Source organism: Sturnira hondurensis, unplaced genomic scaffold, assembly GCF_014824575.4.
Source record: "Sturnira hondurensis isolate 20B ecotype Veracruz unplaced genomic scaffold, ASM1482457v3 Scaffold0017436, whole genome shotgun sequence".
In the NCBI taxonomy this organism is placed as follows: domain Eukaryota; kingdom Metazoa; phylum Chordata; class Mammalia; order Chiroptera; family Phyllostomidae; genus Sturnira; species Sturnira hondurensis.
The window spans coordinates 11759175-11783433 of record NW_028090067.1 but is presented as its reverse complement, the minus strand read 5'-3'; the positions used below and the strand labels follow the sequence as shown (position 1 = coordinate 11783433).

Sequence of the window (24259 nt, the reverse complement as noted above, 5' to 3'; positions counted from 1 at the left end):
AATAGAGTTCTTGTCTGCTTTCCCTTCACTGGACATCAGAGAAACAGATCAAGAGAGGGATGGTATTTTTTTCCCCTTGAAGCGAGAACAAGGGGACCTACCTTTATAGAAACAAGAGGGATTTAAATTAGATAGTGACACTGACTTCCTCATTCTGAGAAAAGAATATCCTATGTCATAAGGAGTCTCTTTTCTAAGAGACTTGAGACCTCCTGGCTGTCAGAGGTGCAGGGAGGAGTTCATTAGTGACTTTGAATCTCTTCCACTTACTGGACAAGTTTCCTTAATTACTGAGATGATTATTATGTTGGAAAGTGTCCTCGTGAGCTCCTAGTTCCCATTCCCGTCCACTCCCTTCTGGGCTGAAACCTTCTCAGATGCAAATCTGAGTTGCCAAGGGCAGACTCTGAGTTCTGGCGCTGGGTCTCAGGTGACACACCTTCAAAGCCGATGAAGATGCTGGGCCCGGAGCCCAGGCACCTGCCATTCCTCTTAAGGTTCCCTGTGACGGGAAGGGGCCCACAACTGATCGGAGGTCACAGAATTGGAACGGCATGACTTCTCTACCTTTCTGAAGGTTGAGAAATTCAACCAAATTGATATAATAGTGCATTTATATAAATTCTGTTTTCACTTTAAGGCCTAGGGATTTCCAGAGCAAAGACCAATGTAAGACAACAATGTGTCTCCAGTGCAGCTAAACTTCAAGGGATAGCCAGGTGTCAACGGTCGAGGGCACCCGTCTGCACAGGACAGCAAGAGTCAGTTCACACAGCAGTTACTGAGTTCTTATTAAGGTACCCAGTCTCGGTTTAGGTACTGGGAGGCGGCATAGGGGAAATCCAGACACAATAGTGATAATGACGATGATAATAAAAACTGCAACAGGTGACTACATGCTAGGCATTGAGCTCACTCATTTATTCAATAAAGAGTGGGGGCTTCATAAGAATTTGTTGAAGTGTTCACTTGCCCCGGCTACACTGGCTCCTCAAATTCGCCTCAGGGCCTTTGCATTCCCACTTCTCTCCACCCCGAAGGTTCTTCTTCCAGATACTTGTGTGGCTGTCTCCCTCACCTCCTTCACTTCCGTGTGGAAGTGACCCTTCCTTGGAGGTCTCCCTGACCACCCTCCTGCCAGTTCCACAGACTTCCTGTCCCCCTCCCCCCACTCGGTTCCCCCAGCACTACCTCAGGTACTGCGCCTACTGCTGCGCTGTGGCCTGGCCTGCCCTGCTGGTGTGAGAACCCCCGAGGGCAGGATTTCAGACTGCTCACTGCTCTAGCCGCCTCGCCTAAGTTGGAAGCTCAAATTTGTTCCATGTGTAGGTGGAATAAAATAATTTCTCAGTGTCAATTATCCACCCAACAATAAGCTCAAAGGATAGGGCCATGAACAAGGCAGACAGGTTTCTGCCCTCTAGGGCTCCATGGCCTGCTGGGGATATCATGCTAATTACACAGTAATCTCCATGTCTCGGAAACAGAGTGTTCTGGATGCTTTACTGACATTATTTCACGGAAACCCCATCACAACCCCAGGCCATTGGTACTATAAGGCATGGTTTAGAGACTCCATTTTAGTTTTTTCTATAGGGAAATTATCTAGGCAGGCTCTGAACTATCGAGTGGCTGGGTTTATCTAGTTGACACCGAATAATAACTATGTATATGTAACTTCATTTATAATAGTCTTTTTCATATTCATTACTTTCCATGAACCTTGCACAGTATTCATCCTACTCTATAAATGTGGATTCAGAGGAGTTAGAGAACATTCCAGAAGCATACAATTGAGTTCGTTTTCTGGATAGGATCGAATCCAATCCGTATCCTTATTACTCTCCATTCTGAGGAACCCAAATGATGGAGGGACCAGTGGATGGGATAGAGGTGGGGGTGGGGGGACAGGACAGGTGGGCAGGGACTAGATGTTCCTAGAGGAGGAGGTGGTTAGGACTTCAGGTTGGGCCTGGGGAGAAGAGGCTGAACAGCAGAGGCTGGCAGGTGGCTGTCCGGCGGGGAAGGCAAGTTGCAGACTCCTGGCTGGGCCGGGAGGCACGGTGCCCACGCCCCCTTCCCATGCACACCCTCCTGGTCATTGCGACTCTAACAAGGGGTTATGGGAGATTCCCGAGTAATGCTGGGGCCTGATGAAAACGGTCTCCGAGGAGTACGGTTTTTATAGCAACTTCTCCATCCCATTCACTTAGGCACCCATCGTACCCACATACCCCTTCTACTTTTTGGCTGCATTAGCAACACACATTTGTAACCTGCTATCTGAATCTATCCTAACACACTGCATTTCCACCTAACACCTACTGCTACTAAACTTCCAAACTTTGGTACTTTCCCAAGACCCCCACCCCCTAAGGAGTGGGCACTCTGGCCACATGGGACACTGAGAATGAGGGGCCCAGCTTTCTAAGTTATGCACTGTTTTATCCATCCATTGTGCACTAAGCGCCTCTTATAATCCAGGCAAATCACCTGGCACTGGGGATAAGAAAAGGAACAGATCAGTATCTGCCCTGAAAGCCCTACTGTGGGAGGCAGTTCAGTACTATAAATAGACACTGTATCACCTAAGTGCTACCACCTCTCTGGGAGCTTGGGGGGGGGGCACCCAGGAGGGACACTTACGCAAGTTGGGGGTGGGGGCAGGAAAAGCGTCACGGAAGCGGAGTTCCTTAGAGAATATGGCACATTAGGGCCCCTGTAGGGACGCTCCGTCTGGGTACACAGAGAAGGAAGGGATTTGAGGGAGAAATGAGGCTGGAGAAGAAGGGGCCAAATTATGAAGGGCTTTTTAATGTCATGACAACACAGGGACTCTCATTATGTTACACGTGTAATACACACAACAGTGTGGTGGGAGGGAGTAGTTGTGGGAGTGAATTACCAGTGTCAGCTTGAGCTACAACCCTGCCCGAGCCTTCCCAGTTTGAGATTCCTCACGCTTATCAAGAGTCTGGGTTTTCTCAGAAGGCCGACTGGCCTTGGCTGAGCTTCCCTTTGCCTTGGCATCTGACTGTACCTCCCTGTGCTGGCCCAGAGTGTGAGTTCCAGGGGCCGCTGCCCGGATTCCAGCCCCACTCCTACTGTTCTCAGGTTGTGTCACTTGGTGTGCGCTGCCCACCCTCTCGGGTACCCTGGATCAGCGCTCCTGCAGTGCCTGCCGAAGGCTCGCCGAGGGCAGCAGGAGGTGGCACACGGTGAATCCCGGCAGGGTGCCGGTCCACAGTGCGTGGCTGGCAAACGTCGATGTGCTGCGATGCTGCAGCCCCACAGTGCTGGCAACCACCCCTTCGTTGTCACCTCTGGCCCCATCACCATGGCCGTTACTGCCGTCACCATCGCTCCCATCCTCACGTCACAGAAGTTCTAGGAGCTCATTCCTCACTGGGCTCCTCCCTGCATGCTCCCTCCTTGTGGCTGTCTTATGGAAAAGAAGGCTCTACCTGGAGGGACTTGAGTAATGTGAAATTTATAACATTTATTTTTGTGGCAGACATTGTTCTAGGCACTCGGGGATAAAAGAGTGAGCTGAATAAAGCTCCCACATGTGGAACTGACAAGCTAATGAAAAGAGACAGGCAATAATAATTTAGCCAGCAACTATGTAGTAGGTTAGGGAGAAACGAATACTACAGTGAAAAATAAGGCAGGGAAAGGAAGAGTCTCTGGTTGGGCAGTTGTTATAAAGATGGGCCAGGAGGAGCATGCCTGGAGGCGACATCTGAACTGAGGACTCGAAGGACACTACAAAGTGGAAGGGGTTGGTGGGGGTGGTCAAGTTCATCAGGCACGGAGAACACAACTGTAAAAGGCTCAAGGGAGGACCATGCCTGGCACACTGAGGAGCGGTAAGGCGGCCTTTGTGTCTGGTGCCGGTGGTCCAGGAGTGAGTGAGAGGGGATGAGATCAGAGAGGGCAGTGGGGGGTCAGAACATGGGGGCTGCGGAGGTCATTGTCGAATTTTTGCCTTTTACTCCCAGTGACTTGGAAACTCATGGGAGGGTTTTAGAAGAAGGTGTGACGGGATCTGCCACATTTCCAGGGATTACGTGTTGAAAAGAGGCCACGGGGCAGCAGGTGCTTAAACAGAGGGGTCGGTGTGATATTATTTCAAGAGTCCAGACGTGAGTGGTGGTGCCTTGGATCAGTGGCAGCAAGCGGTGCAGGTCGTGAGAAGTGGGAGGTGCTGGACACACTTGGAAGGTAAAGACAAGATTTGCTCATAAACTGCACTAGGTGTGGGGGGGTTGGGTGAGAGACAGAGAGGAGTCAAGGATCCGTCCTGCGAAACTAAATGGATGTTACTGGCACGGGCTGGGGTGAGGAAGGCTGTGAGTGAAGCAGATGTGGAGAGAAAAGCAATTTAGTATTCATGTTGCCTCTACAAGGTAGGTACTATGGTTACCTTAAAAAACCGGGACTCAGTGAGGTGAAGCCTTAAGCCACACATGGTGCTGGGAGCTCCAAGAAATAATTCCCCTACTGCATGGAGCTACAGGATTTGAAGCTGGGGAGCTGCTGGCAGTGTGAACCACGAGGCTGGTGGGGCAGAGGAGGGGGAGGTCCTAGCTGAGCAAACTATAAGGAAGGCCCCCACCTCCAATACACACACTGTCTGCAGGGCCTTCAGGCTCGTGCCTCGGCCCCTGGGTGGAGGGGTGGGCTGGGTCTCATCAACCTGGAACAGAGAAGAGGCGATCAGCAGTAACAAGGGCTTTCTGTTTAGGCATTCTAACTGAACTGCAGAAAACCAAGAGGGCTGCAGGCTTACAAAGCTCTACCTTATAATTTACGGTCCATGTAGTCCAACAGTGTTTAGCACAAGCTGAGGAACCATCCAACACACCTGAGGGTGGATGAAGAGGAAAAGGGGTAGAGGAGAATAAATCAAGAGGAAAGGAAGGGCAACTTCCTCTGAACGCCTGCTCTGCTGACTTGCAAAATGGGGCAGAAGAATGGAAACCTCCTGGAAGACCCGCTGGTGCCTTCCTGTTCTAGAAGATGCACTGTCACGACTAATTACCAACCTCCTCCTCTGGGTGCAGCCAAACACCGCAGTGGAACCATGCTTTAGAGGAAAACACTGCCTGCTTTTTCAAGTTAAACACATCAGAGCCTGTGGTCTGCAAGCCTCATATGGTGCTGGAAGCTCCGAGAACTATGGATGAAAGAAAATCATTGAAACCTAGACACAGAAGGTCTGTGCAGCTACACTTTCCCTCAATGACTCCATGAATTGTGTTAGCCAGCCTTTATTCAGTGAACCCTCTCCTGTGCCCAGTATTATACGGTGCCTCTCATTTAATCCTCACTGCAACTCGGGGAAGTAGTTCTTATAACCCCATCTCACAGATGAAGACACAGAGACTCAGAGAGGTCACATTCCCCAGTCTGTCACGACGCTGACTTTGAACCCAAGTCGGTCTATTCCAGACCCTGGGTCTTAACCACTATACTAGCTACCTCCCAGAGGGAAAGGGGGAAGGAGAAAAACTGAAAACAGCGTCAGTCCCCTCCTCCTCCCCTCTACCCTTCCAGGGCTCAGTAGAGTCAGAGTTGAACCCCCCCCCCCCCACCACCACCATTTTTGTATCTTGGCCTAGAGTCTAAATCAACTCAAAAAATTTAAATATTTAATTATTTCCGACAAAAATCAGATGACTATTTTCTCTAAGACACGGATCAGTAGTAAGAAAGGTCTTCAGAGATGCAGAAGGGGCGACCTTGAAATCCAGAGAGGAAGTTAAGCACACTCTTCAATGTCAGGGTTTGGTGGCAGAACTAAGGGTAACAAAGCTGGGCTCCTGCCTCCCAGGCCAGTGCTGGGCTGGGGCCCTGGAGCTGCTTTGCCAGTGACTGCTGTCCCTTCCCTCACAAGGATGATAGCTCTTTCTGTGGGCCAGAGATTCTAAACACAGTCTGACCTTAGCTGAAGTTTCTAAACAAGGGTTTTCTAACACCTTCTGATGAGTTAGTGTTCTGGGTTTTTTTTGGCCACTCCCTCCCCACCTCTCAGTCAAGGTCAGAGTTGTGTGCCCTGTTGAACCTGTGTGGGGCAGATAATTGTATTTCTAGAACTCACTATAATTTACTCTGCCCTCCTACACTGTGATTCTTCAGCCTGGCTGGCTGGCTTTTACAGACCTGTACAATCTGGACCCACTCTGCCCAGCTCATATCTTTCTTCCTCATATAGCAGTTCACACCCTTCCTATCAGAAAGGTGTCTCCTGGGCTTACCCCATTTCCGGCCACAGAAATATCCCCTCTGCCCTCCTCCTATGCAAATCCATTGTTCAAGGCTTTGCTCAAGACCATTCTGCCTGAGAAGACTTCCCCAAGCACAGCCCTGTGGTTTGCTTTCCAAGTTCCCTTAACATTTATGTTCTGAACCATCTACTTTAGCCTCAGATGGTTCTGCACATTTTCCCAAATGTAATGTAGGCCCCTGGAGGGCAGGAACACATGTGTTTATTCATTCACTATAGATTTTTTTAAACCCTCACCCAAGGACATACTTACAGATTTTAGAGAGGGGGAAGGGAGGGAGGGAGACTGGAGAGAAACATTCATCAGTTGCTTTTCCCACAACCTAAGCATGTGTCCTGACCAGGAAGCAACCCAGGGACCTTTTGGCTTACAGGGCGATCCTCCAACCACCTGAGCCACGTTGGTCAGGGCTCATTCACTATAGATTTTAAAAAGCACGTTACAAGGTGAGACACAAAGAGAAATATAAGCAATGGTTGCTTCCTGTCCCCAAGGAGGGGAGACTCTAATAGTTTGCAGACATCTGTCTGGCACATAGTGGGACCTAAACACAGGTTTGCTAATTGAAACATACACATACGTTCAATTATTTGCTCTCTCTAAGTCCCATGAGAGAGAGGTACCAGGTAGTGTTATAGGGAAGGCATCATGAAAGAGGTGGCATTTGAACTAGGCCTTAAGGACAGGGAATGTTTTTTTGAAACCAGAATGGGGGGAACAGGCAGAGGAATCCATGTTCCTTACAGCACATCCCTGGGCATACATAGTGCCAGGCACACACCAGGTACCAGGTTCAGGAGGAAAGCAGTGGAATGGCGTTGGGTCCCCACCCAGGCACCAACTAGCCTTAGTGAGAATGAGCGAGTTGCTGAATTTCTACAGGGCCACGTTTCCTTCCCATTCTTAAGTGATTAAACAGCACAGGCTCTGGAAGAAGCAGATGACTGAACATGACCTTGAGCCAGTCATTTGGGGTGGCTGGTTCAGCCTCAGTTTTCTTCCTATAAAATGGGTGAAATAATTTCTACCTTGGGACGTTTTCTGAGGTTTTAAGAACACGTGTTAAGTTGCTAAGCACAATCCTGACATTATTGTATTTCCTTCTACCAAAGTCGGTGCGACAATCCCCTCTGCCTCCTTGTCAGTGCTCCCTGGCTGGTCCCTAGTAGGGGCTGTGGACAGACTGCGGGGAGGGGGGGGGGCAACGACACAACGCAGTTGACAGAGCTTCAGAAAAGACAACGGCGTTGATAGTGGGCTGACTGGCTGAGGAGACTTCACATAGTCCAACAATCTTTGCTCACTGTCCCAATCATGCCCTTCGGGGTTGACTGGGTTTTAAACAGACAGCCCTTTCGGCCTCCGCCTTCAAAACCAAGGGAAGAGACAAGGCCCAGCCCCGCGGCTGGCTAGGATAGCACGGAGTGGTGGGCGGGGATGCCCCAACTCCCAGCGGGAAAGAATGCTGGGGGGGGGGGGTGTTCCCTCCCCCTCACTCCCACTCTCGGCCCGGGCAGGGCTCCTGGAGCTCCCTCCTTCACTTCCTCTTCGCTCACTGGTCGAGAAGGAAAACGGGTTCGCGCTTGGCCCACGGCACCGGGTCATCCCAGACTCTCCTGCGTCCCACCCGCCTGGCCACCCCCACCCCTGAGGCCCCCGCCCAGTCGTCAGTCTCCGACCCGGTCCAACCAGTCCTTCTCCCCCTCTCTCTGACCACCTAGGCTGCCGGTCCCCGACTCCGCAGACCCCGCCGGGCCGTCCTTCCTCCCTCCGTCACCTCACCAGGGGTAGCCTCCCAGCCCCGTGGCCCGGGTTTGGCCGCCCCACACCCCTCGACCCCGTAGACCCCGCTCGGTCACGCCCCCGTCCCAAGGCCGCGCCTACCTCCACGTCCATTTCCACCACCACCCCGGCCCCCGTAGACCCAGCCTGGCCCCTACTCGCCCGCGTAGATCCCGCTGGGCCACTCGTTCTCGGCCCGCCCTCTGTGGGGTCGTGGCGCAGGGGGAGGGGCCGCGCCCGCCCCCGCGTGCGTGGCAGGCTCTCCCCGCTCCGCGCTGCCGGCCTCCCTTCCCGGGGGGCGGGGTCGGCGCCGCGGCGGCGAAGCCAGCCCCCTCCTCCTTCCTCCCTCGCCCGGCCTCCTTCCTCGGCGCGCGCCCGCTCTCTCTCTCTCGGCCGCTCCGACGCCAGCAGCGCAGCGTGCTGCTCGCCCAACCCCGGGGGAACCCGAGGAAGAGTCCCGGGCCGCGCATCCCGCTCCCTCGCTTCGTAGCCCGCGGCCTCCGCCGCCGCGATCGCCATGCCCTCGGCCAAACAAAGGGGCTCCAAGGGCGGCCACGGCGCCGCGAGCCCCTCGGAGAAGGGCGCCCACCCGTCGGGCGGCGCGGATGACGTGGCGAAGAAGCCGCCGGCGCCCCAGCAGCCGCCGCACCCGCCGCCCGCTCCGCACCCGCCGCAGCACCCGCAGCAGCATCCGCAGAACCAGGCACACGGCAAAGGCGGCCACCGCGGTGGCAAGTCGTCCTCCTCCTCCGCTGCCGCCACATCGTCCTCGGCGTCTTGCTCGCGCAGGCTCGGCCGGGTGCTCAACTTTCTCTTCTACCTCGCCTTGGTGGCTGTGGCCGCCTTCTCCGGTTGGTGTGTGCACCACGTCCTGGAGGAGGTCCAGCAGGTCCGGCGCAGCCACCAGGACTTTTCCCGGCAGCGGGAGGAGCTGGGGCAGGGCTTGCAGGGCGTCGAGCAGAAGGTGGGTACCCCCGGCCCCCGTACCTACAGCCAGGTCCTTGCCCAGGCCCCCTGTCCGGCCCCGGAGTCCCCAGGCGGCCCCCAGACCCTCTTCGTAATGGCTGCGGAAGGATCGGCCTCGAGGGATGGACCGCCGCGAGGGTGGGCCGAGGGCCTGTCACAGGACACTAGCGGAGACCTGTAAGGAAGCCGAAGGCTTTGGGGAGCCTATTCTTTCTGGGTTAGGAACCGTTGAATGGGCAGAGTTCTCTGAAAAGGAGGTTGGGAGGGAAGCCAGCGCATCTCTGGAAGCCTCTGGCAAGGCCGCAGGTACCTTACCTCACCCCGTGGGAGACATCTGAGCCAGTTTTTAATAGACCCGGAGCCTGCGGAAGGAAAACCTAGTAGTCTTACTCATTTGCGAAATTCCAGTGAAATAGTACATGTCTTTAGGCCCCCTCGTCCTTTATTGGACCAGGGTACCCATGTGGACCTTTGGAAGCAGCATACTACAACTTTAGAGGAAAGGAAAGGCCAAGCATAGTAAGTCATATGGGTGGATAATACCACTTATATGGTGTTTAGAAGGTTTACTCGCTTATCTAATTTTCATAGCACCTCTGGGAGGGGGGAGGGTAGTGGCTGTTTCGACTCTATTTTTCAGACTAGGAAACTGAGGGTTAGAGGGATTGAGTGAATGGATCAAGACCCCAGTTGGTGAATGGCAGACTGCATGAGAATGTCTAGGCCGCTGCCCAGTTCAGGGTCCACAGGGGCTTATGGCAGGCATGTGGATGGACCCAACTTTTAACACAGAGTTGCTTAGCGTGCACTCATCTGTGTGTTTCCACACTGAGTGCGACTCCTTCAAATGTCATTCCTCCTCCTCCGTCCTCCACTTAATGTCGTTGCTCAATGACAAGTTGGTTGCCTGTTGAAACAAAAAATCCTGCCACCACTCAGGAGCCCGAAACTGCTGCCTCCTTTTTCCAGTATGCTGTCTGTCTTGCCAGGTCCCTTTCCACTCTTGTGGACTAGGCAGGACTAGGCATTTGCTCTTCAGACAGGCAGAGCAACTGGGATGAGTCAGCCCGCTGGGGCTGCAGGCCACAGGAGGTGACTTCTGAGTTAAGTAGGCAGTGGTGCTTTGCCTGTCCCGAATGTGAAATCCTTCTTAAGAAAATAGACATGTTGCTGGGGTGGAATTACTAGGCTCCCCTCTTCCTCCCTATCATCCACCCCCTTACCAATCAGTCATAATATTTATTGAAGTCTGATAGTCACGTGGCTTTGCGTAGGCCCTGTGGATGGTAGGAAGCAGAAACGACACGAATCGTATTTGTGAAGCTGCACATAAATAGGTTTCCATCGAGGGAAACCGGGGGAGGGTCCAGAAGGGAGAGGATGTGGTGTTTGCCTAGGCCTCTGCCCCATCCTGGTGGTCAGTCGAGATCTCGTTGGTGATCCGTAACTCGAGTGAAGGCATGAGGAACACACAGGCAGTGGACAATCATGAGCGTGTTTGAGGGACAGCAGGTGGCTCCTCTGCCTGCAATGAGCAACAGGAGGTTGTGAGGGGTGATTGAAACTGAGGCCCAGATAGGGCAGGGAGGTCGTGCATCCCGATTGAAGAAATTGGGCTTTATTCTCCGAGTCCTCCCTGTCCCTCTTATTTCTGGTTCCCACCCCTTCTCCATCACACAGCACCGTTGTGTACAGATTACTTTCCTCTGTGGAACTCAGTTTCCCCATCTATACAGGGGAGGGTCCTATCTAGGTTTTGAAGAATCTATCCATCAATAAAAGTATTGAACGAGTGATCACTACGGAAGATAGTGACCTTCTTTTTAATTTAGCATTGTAATCAAGCTGCTGTTTAATGCGTCATATTTATCGCGTACTCATGTCTCACAACAGCCCCCGAGGGATGGCAATTACTGCTGACCCTGGAACAACGTGGGTTGAAACTGCGTGGGCCCACTTATTATATGTGTTTTTTTTTATATCTACTTACAGTACTGTGATGTATTTTCCTTATTTTTCTTAATAGCATTTTGTTTTCTAGCTTTATTTTATTTCTCTAGCTTTACTGTAATAATACAGTATATACTATGTACATATAACATGCAGACTGTCTTAATTGATTATGTTATTGGTAAAGCTTCCAGTCATCAGGCTATCAGTAGTTAGGGTTTGGGGAGTCAAAAGGTGTATGTGGGTTTTTGGCTGCCGGCGGGGTTGGCACCACTAACTCCTGCCTTGTTCAGGGGCCAGCTGTGCTATTATGCCCCTTTCGCAGATGAGAAAAGTGAGGCACAAAGAGGCTAAGTCACTTTGCGTAGTTACATAGCTGGTCAGTGGCAGGGCTAGGGTCAACCCACATTTATCTCCTAGAACACTTTTACTCACTCACCTGTTCATGTTGTGTCTTTCCTGTGCCTTGCCTGGTTGGTAGTCACGCTCAGTTTATGCTCATTCCATTTGCTTGGAACTCAGAGCATGCTCAGAAGAGTATAGGACTTGCCACAGTGTGTGGTTACTTCTGTGTGCACCTCTGGGTAGACAGTGAATAGGTTATTTCACATTGAAGAGTGAGTAGTGATGGGTCTTCTGACAATCTAAACTTGAACCCTTTTTAAACTTGATATAAGGCTTGGTTGGGGCTGGAGTTTGGTTCTCACAGGGACATATATTTACAGTGTTATTATACATAATTAGTATTCACTGTTATTCATAGTATCATACCTACAGTGTTGTTCATAGTTGGTATTCACATAGTAACGCCAGGCATTCTGTTAAGTATTTCCCAGCCATCCTCTGAGGTGGGTACCATTTATTAGTTCACAGGTGGGCCAGCTGAGCCTGGAGTTACTAGTTCAGGGTCACACACAGACCCTGAGTGGTGGAGTTAAAGGTCCCAGGTTGCCCTGGTGGATCCAGGGTAGCCTAAAGTGATTATAGGAGTCAGCTGAGGCCTAGAGGGGGCCGTTTAATGAGACTACTTGTAATTTGTTGAAGAGGGAGTTCACCAGTCGTATTCCTTTGTTTTCCTATTTGGCTCTGGACCAGCAGCTAGGGCTTTGGGTTTAGGAGCATCTCCAGTGCGCACTGTGAACATGCGCCTGCCTGAGCATATTGCAGGGGGGTTAAGAGCTCAGGTTCTGAAGTCGCAAGTTCTGGGCCTCCGATGCTCGGCTCTGCCACCGCTGTCTTGTGAAATGGAGGTCCGTGGGAGCTGCCAGTGAGATTATTGGGAGGATGTAATGAGATGATGTCTCTTTAATTCCATAGCTGTCAGACTTCTACTCAACTCCATTTCTGAAGGTTCTGAGTGATGGCTGTTCTATAATATCTTAGTTGTAATTCTGATGTGGTTGCATGAGGAGGTGAGTGGTGTACTTATGCCGCCATCTTGACCGAAAGTCAGAGAGGATGTCTTGATGTCTCTGAAGTCCTTGACATAACTGTTGTGTACAGTAAGTGCTCTGTTGAGTGACAGTCACCACCATCCACCTTCCCCAGGTCGTGAGCCCCTTGAGGGCAGATGTCCTGTCTTAGCTGTTGCTTTATCTCTGACATGTTGCCTAGCACCCACCCATAGCCACCCTGCATCTATGGCGGAACACACGCATCCGTTGCATACTAGTTATAAGAAGGGCTCTGCATGTAAAAATGAGCAACCGACAGCATCAGTAGGGGGACACTTACTTTTTGTAGCGTTGGGACTTGGTTGGTTTGGTTTCATCCATAATTTCTGATCTAGTCCCTTTCCCAGCCATTTTTGTAAAAAGCCAGCCCAGGATGTGGGTGATAGTCAGGGATCAGAGAGGAAATGGACCAGCTGGGTCTTAATTGGACTTTGCCATGTTCACTCATTTATTCTGTGATTCATTTACTGGTGAGTGCCTGCCATGGTGCAGGTACAGCACTCACCTGCTCATGCCTCTCTTCTGAGAGCAGGCAAGTACTGTCGGTTACATAACCTGCTTTCAGAGGTGAGCTCTCTCCAGTGTTCGTTATTACTCAGGTTATATCTGGTTGGGCAGGGAAATTGTCTAATATCCTACAGTCCCTGAGAACCGTAGTCTAATTTGTCTTAAAATCACAGGCTAGTGGAAGCCAGAAGGGACTTCAGAAACCTAGTTGTTAATAGACAAGGAGCTTGGGACTTGGGAAGCAAGTGTGACGGCTTTGTGCCCACAGCGCTGGTTATCGGTGGGGCTGGAACTCGAGCCCGGGTGTCCTGTTCCCATCCCTGTTGTGTGTTCCCTGTGGCATTGGACTGAGGATGGTCTAGGAATCCCCAGACTTCTGAGCTACTTTAGAAGAAAGATTAAACAGATAATGAAGATGATAGTTACCATTTATTGATCATTGACTATGTGCTAGGCAGAATGTAAGCACAATTTACGTGGATTAACTCACTTCATCCTCACACCACAGTCCTGAGTCGGGGACTTTTGTTCCCATCGTGCAGCTGAGGAAACCAAGGCACAGATAGGTTAAGTAACTTGCCCACGAGCACACAGCTGGAAGTGTCCAGGCCTAGGCAATGGACGTAGGCAGTCTGGTTCGAGAGCCCACACTATTTTATCTGTTAGCTTTTTATGATGGAAATGTTCAAGTGTAAACAAAAGGAGAGAGCAATATAATGAATCCCAGTTTCAGTGATTACCTTTTATTATTCTAGTTTCATCGGATCAGCACCCCTTCCCACCTCTTTTTTAGCGGTCTGGACTTAGAAGCACTCTGCACTGTCCTGCTGGGTCCCCACCTGGTTTCTCTTGTTCTCCAGAGTTTGTCAGTTTTGGAAAATGGCCCAGGTCTTCCAGTGGCCACAGCAGGGGCAGAGAGGCTGGCCTGTCCTTACACAGAAGACTCAGCGGGCGGAAGTGGGTGTAGGCAGGGCTTCGGACATTGTTGGAGTTTGGTTCCAGGCCCTCTGAAGGGCCCCAGTTGCCCTGGCAGACCCGGCGGATAGTGGACTAGGAGCTATTGGGTTCGCCAAAAAGTCTGTTACATTTTTTCTGTAAAATAAAAAACACGGTTTTCATTTTCACCAATAACTTTATTGATTTAGGTATTTTGAGTATGCCAGCTATCTCCCACCATTGGCTTCTTTCGAGTAGAGGCCAGGGTGCTGCTAAATATCTCCCAATGCTAAGACAGCCCCACAGCAAAGAATTATTTGGCCAAAAGGGGTCAGTAGTACCAAGAAACTTCATAAACCACTTTTGACACGTTCCATCAGTCACAGCACCTTCTCCATACACTGCACAATCATTTTTTGCATTTCAGTTGCATTTTACCTTTCTTGAAATAATAAAGCATAATATACCAAAAAATAGTGTGTATTTTCTTCCTCCTTCAGTATAAAAATGGCTGCACAAAAATTGATCAATTTTGAAAATTTTTAAAAAACACACAGCTGATATGACAGCCGTCACAACATAATCTAACAAAATTGTTTCAAATGAAGTTAAAGACAACTAAGCACTACTAGAGCCATTGTATGGAAAAAATGAAATGGATTTTTGGTCAACCCAGTAATTTTAAAATTAATCTCTGACACATCAGGTCACCAAAGTATTTTAGGATTTATTTCTAAGAAACAAGAGTTTCTTTCCTCTTCTTTCTTTTTTTTTATTATATTTTTGACAAAACGTATATTATCCCTACAAAGTGAACAATTCTTTTTTTAAATTTATTTTTTTATCTAGAGAGAGAAGGGGAAAGGGAAGGAAAGAGAAACATCGATTTGTTGTTCTGCTTATTTATGTGTTCACTGGTTAACAGTAATTCTTAACTGTCTTCTAACACCCAGTCCATAATGAGATTTCCCTGCTTCTCTCAAAAATATGTCTCTTTCACAATTGGTGGGGTTTTTTTTTTTTTTTGGATCAGGATCCATTTAAATCCACACGTTACATTTGATTGATGAATCTTAAATTTCTTTCAATCTCTAATAGTCTTCTGTTCTCTTTTTTTCTTCTTAAAGATTTTATTTATTTATTTTTTTAGAGAGAGGAAGGGAAGGAGAAAGGGAGAGGAATAGTGAGTGGTTGCCTCTTGCGTTCGCCCACTGGGGACCTGGCCCACAACCCAGGCATGTGCCCTGACTGGGACTCAAACTGGCGACTCATTGGTTTGCAGGCCGGCGCTCAGTCCGCTGAGCCACACCGGCCGGGGCTCTTTATTCCTTTTAAAATGCCATTTACTTCTTGAAGATCCTGGTCACTTGTCCTGTGGAGTTTTCCACCTTGTGGATTTAGCTGATTGGATTCTCCTGGTATGTTTCTCTCTTACATGTTTTCTATGAACTGGCAATTACAGCTAGAGACTTGATAGATTCTGTTCTTTTTCCTGTGTGTGTGTGTGCATGTGCGTGCAAGAAAGCGTTCTGGGTGGCCCTGTATACCAGATTAGGATACAGGTGAGGCCATTAATCATCACCTGTCATCTCCTCAGTATGTTGAATCAGCTCCTTGGGGTAGTTCCCGTGTCAGGTAGTTCCTTATTTAGGGTAGATTTTATTTACAGTGAATGTGTGATGGCCAGCAGCATCATAAGGTGTTCACTGAGCCAGAGCATGCTGAGGGATTGTCTGGCCTACCGCCCCCATTTTGCAGGTGAGGGCAGTGACTTGTTCAGGGCCCCACAGCCGTGAGTGGTGAGCAGAGACCCGAGTCCTGGTCTCTTGCCTCTCAGCTCAGTGTCTACCATGTGCCTCAGCTTTTTCCCCTGTGAAAACTTGTGAGGCTCTTTCACTTGCAAAAGCCAGAAATGTAGCTTAAAGTGTCTTAAGGGGGGGTGGGGTGGGGAGAACTTATTGGCTCAAACTAGAGAGTTGAAGAGTAGATTTCTTCAGGTGTAGCTGTATCCAGGGATTCGAATTGTGTCTTCAGACCTGGATTTTATCATGTTTCTCAGCTCTGCTTCCTTCTGTGCTGGCTTCATTCCTAGACCTGCGTTCTTCCTCTGCTAGTCTGTGTAGCTCAGCCCCGGGCTGCCCTCATTCTGTAGCCAGCAGTCCCCTTAGGAGGAGAAGTTTTCTTTCTAACGAGGTTTAACAGGAGTTCTGGAATTGACTCGGCCTGCTTCAGGTCACATACCCACCCCTGGGCTCACTTTGGGGAGCAAGGTGGATAGAGTGCTGGTTGGTCAGGCCTGTGTTACAAACCATCCCTGGAGCATGTGGAGGGGGCCCTCAGGTTGGTCCCCCAAACCACAGGGATTGTGAGTGTAAGGGTGGTTCTCTAAAGGAAAGTTGTGGGGCCATTCCAGAAGAGGGAGGGACCTGGAAGCTGGACAGACAGAAAGAACAACATCCGTAGTCCTGTTGCCTAATCCTCATCAGCTCTTCTTAGTTAATGTCTGGACTTTGGTTACAGGTGCAGTCTCTGCAAGCCACATTCGGGACGTTCGAGTCCGTCTTGAGAAGCTCCCAACATAAACAAGAGCTCACGGAGAAAGTTGTGAAGCAAGGGGAGAGTGAGATCAACCGCATCAGCGAAGTTCTGCAAAAGCTCCAGAATGAGATTCTCAAAGACCTCTCGGATGGGATCCACGTGGTGAAGGATGCCCGGGAGCGGGACTTCACGTCCCTGGAGAACACGGTGGAGGAGCGGCTGACGGAGCTCACCAAGTCCATCAATGACAACATCGCCATCTTCACCGACGTCCAGAAGAGGAGCCAGAAGGAAATAAACGATGTGAAGGCAAAGGTTGCGTCTCTGGAAGACCCCAAGGGGTACAAGCAGGATTTGAAAGCCTTGAAGGAAGTGGTGGAGGAAGTACAAGCCTCCGTGACGTCCAGAGAAAAGGACCTGGAGGCCCTGAGGAGCACCCTACAGGCCATGGAGTCTGACGTCTACACCGAGGTCAGAGAGCTGGTGAGCCTCAAACAGGAGCAGCAGAAGTTCAAGGAGGCGGCCGATTCGGAGCACCTCATGCTGCAGGTGCTCACGGAGAGGGTCATCCAGGCCGAGGAGTCCGCTTCTCGCCTCCCGGAGGAGATCAGGAGACTGGAGGAGGAGCTGCGCCAGCTGAAGGCCCAGGCCCTGAGGCCGGAAGAAGATGGGGTTTTCAAACACTCCCGGGCCCTGGAAGAGCTGCAGAGAAAGAGCGAGGGCGTGGACTCCCGGCTGCAGACCGTGGAGGACGGGGTCCAGGCTGTGCAGACAGCCTCCTCGCGGCAGAGCGAGAGCCTGGAGGCCCTGCTGGCCAAGAGTGAGGAGTGCGAGCAGCGCCTGGCCGCCCTGCACGAGCGCCTGGACCGCCTGGGCCCCTCGGCCGAGGAGGCGGAAAAGGGCGGCCTGGCCAGCACCGTGAGGAGCCTGGGGGAGGCCCAGCTCTCGCTCTACAGCGACGTGGAGGAGCTGAAGAGAAGCGTGGGCGAGCTCCCGAGCACGGTGGACACGCTGCAGAAGGTTCAAGAGCAAGTCCACGCGCTGCTGGGTCAGGACCAAGCCCAGGCAGCCCGCTTGCCTCCTCAGGACTTCCTGGACAGACTTGCGTCTCTAGATCACCTCAAATCCTCAGTCAGCCAAGTGGAATCGGACTTGAAGATGCTCAGGACTGCCGTGGACAGTTTGGTGGCATACTCAGTGAAAATAGAAACCAACGAGAACAACCTGGAATCAGCCAGGGGTTTGCTCGATGACCTGAGAAGTGACCTGGATAGGTTGTTTGTGCAAGTCGAAAAAATTCATGAAAAAGTCTAAGTGGATTGTGTTTTCAGGGTGCGGATTGAAAGTTCAATTTCTCATGACCAAAAAATAAACATAAAAAAATGTGGTGTTTTTCTCCCATGAGCCCCCCCACCCCCCACGTTCTTGTCCCCTCTTAAAGAGCCGTGGACAACACTTGGCGCACTGCAGCATTTTGTATTTCTGTGCCCAGTTAACTTATTTACAATTATTACCACACACCACTGGTTTCTCGAGTGCTGTGCTTCTGCCTTTGGTTGGTTTCCTGAAGGCCCGGCCCCTGTGCCTCAGAGGTGCCCGTTAGCAGGGACGCCTCTAGTGCCCACGAAGGAGGGTGGCGGCTTCAGCCGAGGATTAACAGAAGCAGATTAACCTCAAAAAAGCCTGGCTGGCTGGCAGGTTTCAAGTGAAAAAAAAAGGGGAGGGGGGAGGCATTTTTCTTCCTAATTATCTTTAAGGAAAATTACTTTTACTTTTTTTTTTTTTACTTCCGGCTGATGTCTTCAGGGGACGTCACTCACATGTTGTCTTCCACTTTAAACTGGTGAAACAGTAGCAGCGCCAGCTCTGAGCAGGGGGGCGGGGGGGGGCCCTCGTCCGTTAGTCGGCAGAAGCGGCTGCTTGACCATGGTCTCCCGTGGCGTGGGTGTCTTCTTCCTGTCCTGAATCATCTCATGATCTCAAAGGTAACTATGCAAAGAATCCAGATGGTTCTGAATTGGAAGGCACAACACCCCCCTGCAGAGTCCCCTGTGGCTGACCCGTGTCACCTCTTGGTAGGGTCCCCAAATAATGCGTACATTTATAATGTACGTTGATGATCCCTGGAAGGAGGGGAGGCCTTGAATTCTTCCAGGAAGTGTATTATGGGGGCCCTTCACGGAGGCACGGGCTTTCTCCCTGGGGAGGGAGGCCAAGTCTTTCCATTTCGCCGCGGGTCTGTGCAGAGGTCCGCGGTCAGAGCGGGCCCCTGGCCGTGGGCGAGGGACCTGTGCGTTTCCTGTAGTTCGCTGTTTCCCTTTTCCTTTGAGCTGTACTGTTCTCCAATGGCGGTCTTGCCTTTCCCAAAAAAAAAGGAAAAAAAAGAAAAAGATTTAAAAAAAGGTTTGTTTAGTTTACTGTGAAATGAACTGTATGGCTTATTTACAGTATTTTTAATTCTTAATAAACACTTGAGCTTTGTTACAACTTTTCCAGAGTGGTTCCTTTCCAAGAATGTAGTAATTATGTCTTATTAATGTGCAGCATCGAGGCTTAGAAAGACAGGTAAGTTTTCGATTTTCAGACTCGTTTTTCAGTTCTGAAACCAAGATGGCCTCACTCACTGAGCAGGTTTGTCTGTAGGTCATTGCTCGACTCCAACGCAGAGGGTCTCAACCCTGACTACCTACATGAACCTTCTGGAGCTTTCAAAGATGCGTGGGCCCACCACATGGGGTTGGGAGGGCGTGTAGAGAGGGCTGGCACGAATTTCAGAGGCACCGAGCTGACTGATGTGCAGCCGGTTTGAGAGCCCCTGTCTCAGACCATCTGACAGCCTTCAGGCTGTCGCAAGCATTTGCTTCCCACGTCGCCCTCCCTACCAGCGAGTAAAGGGATGTTGACTGGGCACCTGTGTGCCAGCATTGTGCGAAGCACTTTGTAGGCCTCTGTGTGTTCCTCCTAGTTTTTCCGGGAGGTAAGCATCATTATTTTCCGTTTCACAGAGGGGCAGCAGGCTGGGAGGCTTCATGTAAGATTGTCAGCTAGGACGTGGACGTGGCAGGGCTGAGATTTGAACCCCGTGTCTCTTAAAAAATGTTTAGAGAGAAGGAAGAAAGAGGGAGTGAAACATCAATGTCTGGTTGCCCCTCGCACACCCCCTACTGGGGACCCAGCCTGCAACCTAGGTGTGTGCCCTGACTGGGAATCAAACCAGCAACCCTTTGGTTCACAGGCTGCCGCTCAGTCCACTGAGCCACACCAGCCAGGTCTCCTAACAGCATCCTTCACCTTCTAAGACCGCAGTGCAGGAACCCTTCTCTGCCACCTTGGCAGCAGAGGGGGAGCAGGAGCTGAGTGCATGTGTAGCTTCCTGTCCTCTGGCCAGAGGGCTCATCTCGGAACCTCTGAACCTGCTGGGTCTCTGAGGCAGCATCTCTGAGGGGTCACGACCCCGTGCGTGATGTTTTCCCCAAAGCAGTTCACAAATCAGAAGGGGCCCTTCGTAGTCATTGGAGATCATTTGTATTTTTGTTTCCAAGTCTAAGAATTGGCATATATGCTACAATAACTAGTTTTGCTTTTGTTTGGGGAGGGGGTTTTATTTTTCTCCATAAAACGCACGGAGAAAGTCAAATTCAGTTCTTTCTCAGGGTGGCTGGTTGCATCAGGCACGTTCTTGCTTGTCCGTCATTTCTGCAGTTTCTAATCTCAGACTGGAGTATTAATAGATTCTTATTTCATAGAGCAGAAAACACAAGGGTCAGAGAGGTAATCAGACATACATTCCAGGGGTGAAAATAAAGGGACTGCATTATGGACTCACGTTCCTGATGGTGGGGCAGTTGGAGCTTGATCCGCCCCCAAGTAGTATCACAACTCGCTCTTGCTCACATGCCTGCGCAGTGGGCATTTGTTGAGCCCGAAGCTATCTGTCAATGAATTCAAGACGGGCATGACAGGCTCCTCGTCCTCCAGTGTCCCCGCATTCCAGTCGGGGTGCCAGCTGTGGGAGTGGGTGGATGTCGTAAGGAGTTACAGGTGCTATAGCCAGGTGTAATAGGGCACAGGAGGGAGTGGCCAGTTCTGCCAGGGTTGGGCTAGGGGTGGGTAGAGCAGGTTTGCAAAGGCCCGTGGGCAGTCCCTGGGAATGCTTCCAGGAGTGATGGGGAAGCTTCGGGAAGCAAGGTTGTCGTGTGTTTGGAACGGAATGTGCACAAGGGATCGAAGGTGTGGATTAAATGGCAGAGAACCCAGCACCATGGTCAGGCGGCCGTGACCTTTTCCCGGGTGAGATGACCAGCACACTCAGGAGACTGCTCTGCCCCTTCCTGTTAGCGTGGAGAAGATGGCGGGGAGGAGGACGATGCTGCTGGTGGTACCTCCCAGGGTGGTTGTGGGGTTTGAATGAGGTCCTGGGTGGGGAGGCTTGAGCTTAGCACAACACCTGGCACATAGTAAGCGCTCCAGGGCTTGTTCCTGTGCAGCTGACCAGAGGTTACAAGACTGAAACACTCAGTGCTGCCTGGTAAATAGCTGTAGCACTGAGGCCCCCCGAGCGCCTGCCTCCCTTGGGACCGCTAGACCTCACGGTCCAGCAACTTAGAGCTTGACGAACACCCCAGCACAGCAAGGTCCCCCGGGCCCCTGCTCCAGCCCTGTGGCCAGCATTGATTCTAATGGGTGGGAACCCATGCTTTACCAGTGGTTAAATAGCTTGAAATCGCCTTGTGTCTTCCTCAAAGCATGCCTCTCTGCTCTACTGGTCTATTTTTTCCCCAGTAACATCTGTACACACCCCCCCTCTCACCAGATGTCTCACAGGGCTCTGAACCGGAGCCATGGTTTCCCCCAGACTAAGTGAAGCTACTGGCCCCTCACTGCTTGAGCCCTTAGCTCAGGAGTCGCCCCGTCTCTGCCTCTCCGTCTTCCTGCCTCTCCACAGCCAGGCGCTCCAGCTGCGCGGGGGGGGGAGGGGGGGGCAGCAGGAAATGTGATCTGAATGTACAAACTGTAGCGTGTGTCTTGAGGGGGCAGGAACAGCCCCCGGTTGGCTCCTCTGTCTCTAGCCCGGCTCCCATTCAGAGAATTCCCTACAGGTGAGCAGCATGGTCTTTCTCAAAAGAGGTCTGCCTGTGTCCCTTCCCCGCTAAATGCTGCAGTGTCTCCCCTGTGGCTTCAGGAGAAAACCTGAGTTCTGTGGCGGGGCTGAGAAGGAACTTCCCCGCTGCTCTCTTTCCCTGCCATCCTCCTTCATCTTCCATGGACTCTGCCCGGAGCTGCACTGACCACCTGACCCATTCCTCGTGTGCCTGTCGCTTTGGTCACCAGGTGCCTTTGCACATCCCTCTTCCTGGCACTAGAGTTCCCTGCCTTCCCGTCCACATCGGAACCACAGACTGAATGTGGGAGCTCTTCTTGTGGGCTCCCCCCAACCCCCAATCCAGGCTTGGGTGGCGCACTCCGTGGCTGGGTCTTCTTTCTCTGCATGCACAGAGATCACACTGTGCTTGACTCGCATCACTGACAATAGAAATAACTAACATTTATGGAGCACTTACTAGGTGCCAACCACTGTTCCAAGGGTTTTGCAAGGCTTAACTCATTCAAATATTTACAGGAGTGAAGGTGCTATTATGATCCCCATTTTACAGAGGGAGAAACTGAGGTGCAGAGCATTTGGATAACTCGTTCCAAGGGTTTACTAGTTCCAGACAATGAAGTGGCAGAGCCAGATTTAGAGCCCAGTTTTCTAAGTTAAAAGCCTGTGCTCTGAATTAGTCTAAACTGGCTTCTTTCCTCCACTTTAGAACACCACCACGCTGGGAATTTACTTTTTATCAAAGTGTAACTTCTGTGCTCTAAGGCATGCATGTCTGAATGGATTTCCACGCACGCCACGCCACGTACTAACTGCCAGGTGAAGTTATTCCCCATCCCCAGCCCTCCAGAGGTCCCCGTGCCCCTCGGGCAATAGTTCCACAGGTCACCACTCTCTGACCACTGTCACCATGGGCTACTTTTGTCCAATCAGGGGTGTCAAACTCATTTTCACCAGGGGGCCACATCAGCCTCGAGGTTGCTTTCAAAGGGCTGCATGTAATATTAGGACTGTGTAAATGTAACTACTCCTTAACAGTTACGCGAGAGCTTGGCACTGCCCCTGGGTAGAAACAAGGTGCTGGGCCGGATAAAAAAAGGTGGAGGGCTGGATTTTGCCCGTGGGCCATGTGTGGGCTACCTGTGCAATAGATGGAACCACAGCATGTAAGACCTGTAGTCCTTTAAAAAAAAACAACAGCCTGGTTGGTGTGGCTCAATGGATTGAGTGCTGCTGGTCTGTGAACCAAAGGGTTGCCTGTTTGATTCCCAGTTGGGGCACATGCCTGAGTTGGGGGCCAGGTCTCCAGGAGGGGGCATGCAGGAGGCAACCACACAGTGATATTTCTCTCCCTTCTCCTCTCTCTTAAAATGAATAAATAAAATCTTTAAAAAAAGAAGGAAAAACGTCCCCTAAAACTCATCCTATTCAAAGGTATACGGTTCTTAATGTATTCACAGAAGGCTGGACACATTTCTAGCTTGATAACTCTTGCCCCGTCACACATAAAAAAGATCCTCAGGCTAAATTTGGTCAAGGTGTTGATTCTACTGCGGCTATTGGTCATGAACTGGGCCCTGAGCTGTGTCCACTTTGGGGGATGAGATGAACGAGGAGGTCTCCTTTCCTTGGAGATTCCCAGCTGAACAGGACACAGGACACCGTAGTCATGGTATAGGGGTGCATATAGTGGAGAGTGGCAGGATCCAGGACCTTTGTGGCTGTTGCCATCCCAGCATCCAGTCCCCTCTTGTGTGTTAGCAACTTTATCTTTCTTTAGAGAACCACCCTGTCCCCACACTCAATCCGTGTGGCTCTGATGAGACTGGCTGGGATGAGCACATGACCCAGGTTTGGCCACATGAAAAAAACCCATTCTCTTGGATGATCACGTGTCCCAGTCTGGTACGTGGACTGCTGCTGGGACTTTCCAGAAGCCAGCAGGATATAAGCCCAGATCCTCTAGGGGCCATTACTGAGGGACTGGAGCCAGCAGAGAAGAAAGCAGAGCTGAGAGATGGCATGAATCAGGCTCCAATGACATAGTAGGAACCCCTGGATCCAGCTGTGCCTGAAGCTCCAGAAGCCATGTTCTTCATCACACAGAACCTCACACCACTGTACTGCCTTCTGTATGCACATAAGGTCACATGAAGCCATGCAGAGAATGGACACAGCAGTGCTGCTGATGACTAAAGAAATTGGAAACAACTAAAAAGTCTGGCAACCTGATCGATAACCGCATTGTCACTTGTTCATACAATGGGCCTCAAAATAATGATAGAAATAAATAAATCAGAATCATTCCATGTATCAGGCAGATGAATCTCCTCACTAAAATCTGAGTGAAGGGAAACAAGCTGCTGAAATAAGTAGTATGAAAACTTGCAGGTAAAATTAAGAAGCCATTCCTGGCTGTGGTAGCTCAGTGGATTGAGTGCCGGCCTGAGACCCAAAGGGTCTCTGGTTCGATTCCCAGTCAGGACACATGTCTGGGTTGTGGGCCAGGTCCCCAGTGCGGGGTGCACAAGAGGCAACTGCACATTAATGCTTCTCTCCCTCTCTCCTTTCTTCCTCCCCCTCTAAAAATAAATAAAATCTTTAATAAAATTAAGAAACTATACAAAAGAATATTATTGATTGTAGTGAAAGTGTGAGTAAATGACCAGGAGACAGAATATCCAAGAATATTTACTAATATATATAACATCTCCATTTCCTCATATTTTGATACC

The 24259-nt window shown here is 50.8% G+C and overlaps 1 protein-coding gene and 1 long non-coding RNA gene across 3 annotated transcripts; one reads left to right on the top strand and one right to left on the bottom strand.

Annotated features, from left to right (window-relative positions):
- Positions 1-1831: 1831 nt before the first annotated feature.
- LOC119002262 (uncharacterized) lies at positions 1832-8345 on the bottom strand. 2 transcript variants are annotated; one of them, XR_005069719.1, is made up of 4 exons: positions 8175-8345; positions 5049-5179; positions 4803-4867; positions 1832-4699 (listed from the first exon to the last, which is right to left on the bottom strand). It is a non-coding gene; the product is annotated as an uncharacterized LOC119002262 (long non-coding RNA). The 2 variants fall into 2 exon arrangements; XR_005069718.1 differs by lacking the exon at positions 8175-8345 and having other exon boundaries at positions 5049-6545.
- On the top strand, positions 8346-18786 carry CKAP4 (cytoskeleton associated protein 4). The gene is made up of 2 exons (XM_037068056.1): positions 8346-9036; positions 16406-18786. Exons 1-2 carry the CDS (start codon positions 8590-8592, stop codon positions 17735-17737), a joined length of 1779 nt encoding a protein of 592 aa, XP_036923951.1. The 5' UTR covers positions 8346-8589; the 3' UTR covers positions 17738-18786.
- The last annotated feature ends 5473 nt before the right edge of the window (positions 18787-24259 follow it).

Coding starts and splice junctions, on each gene's coding strand:
- CKAP4 (XM_037068056.1), top strand. CDS start 8,590: ATGCCCTCGGCCAAACAAAGGGGCTCCAAGGGCGGCCACGGCGCCGCG. Junction 9,037..16,405: donor TGCAGGGCGTCGAGCAGAAG/GTGGGTACCCCC, acceptor CTTTGGTTACAG/GTGCAGTCTCTGCAAGCCAC.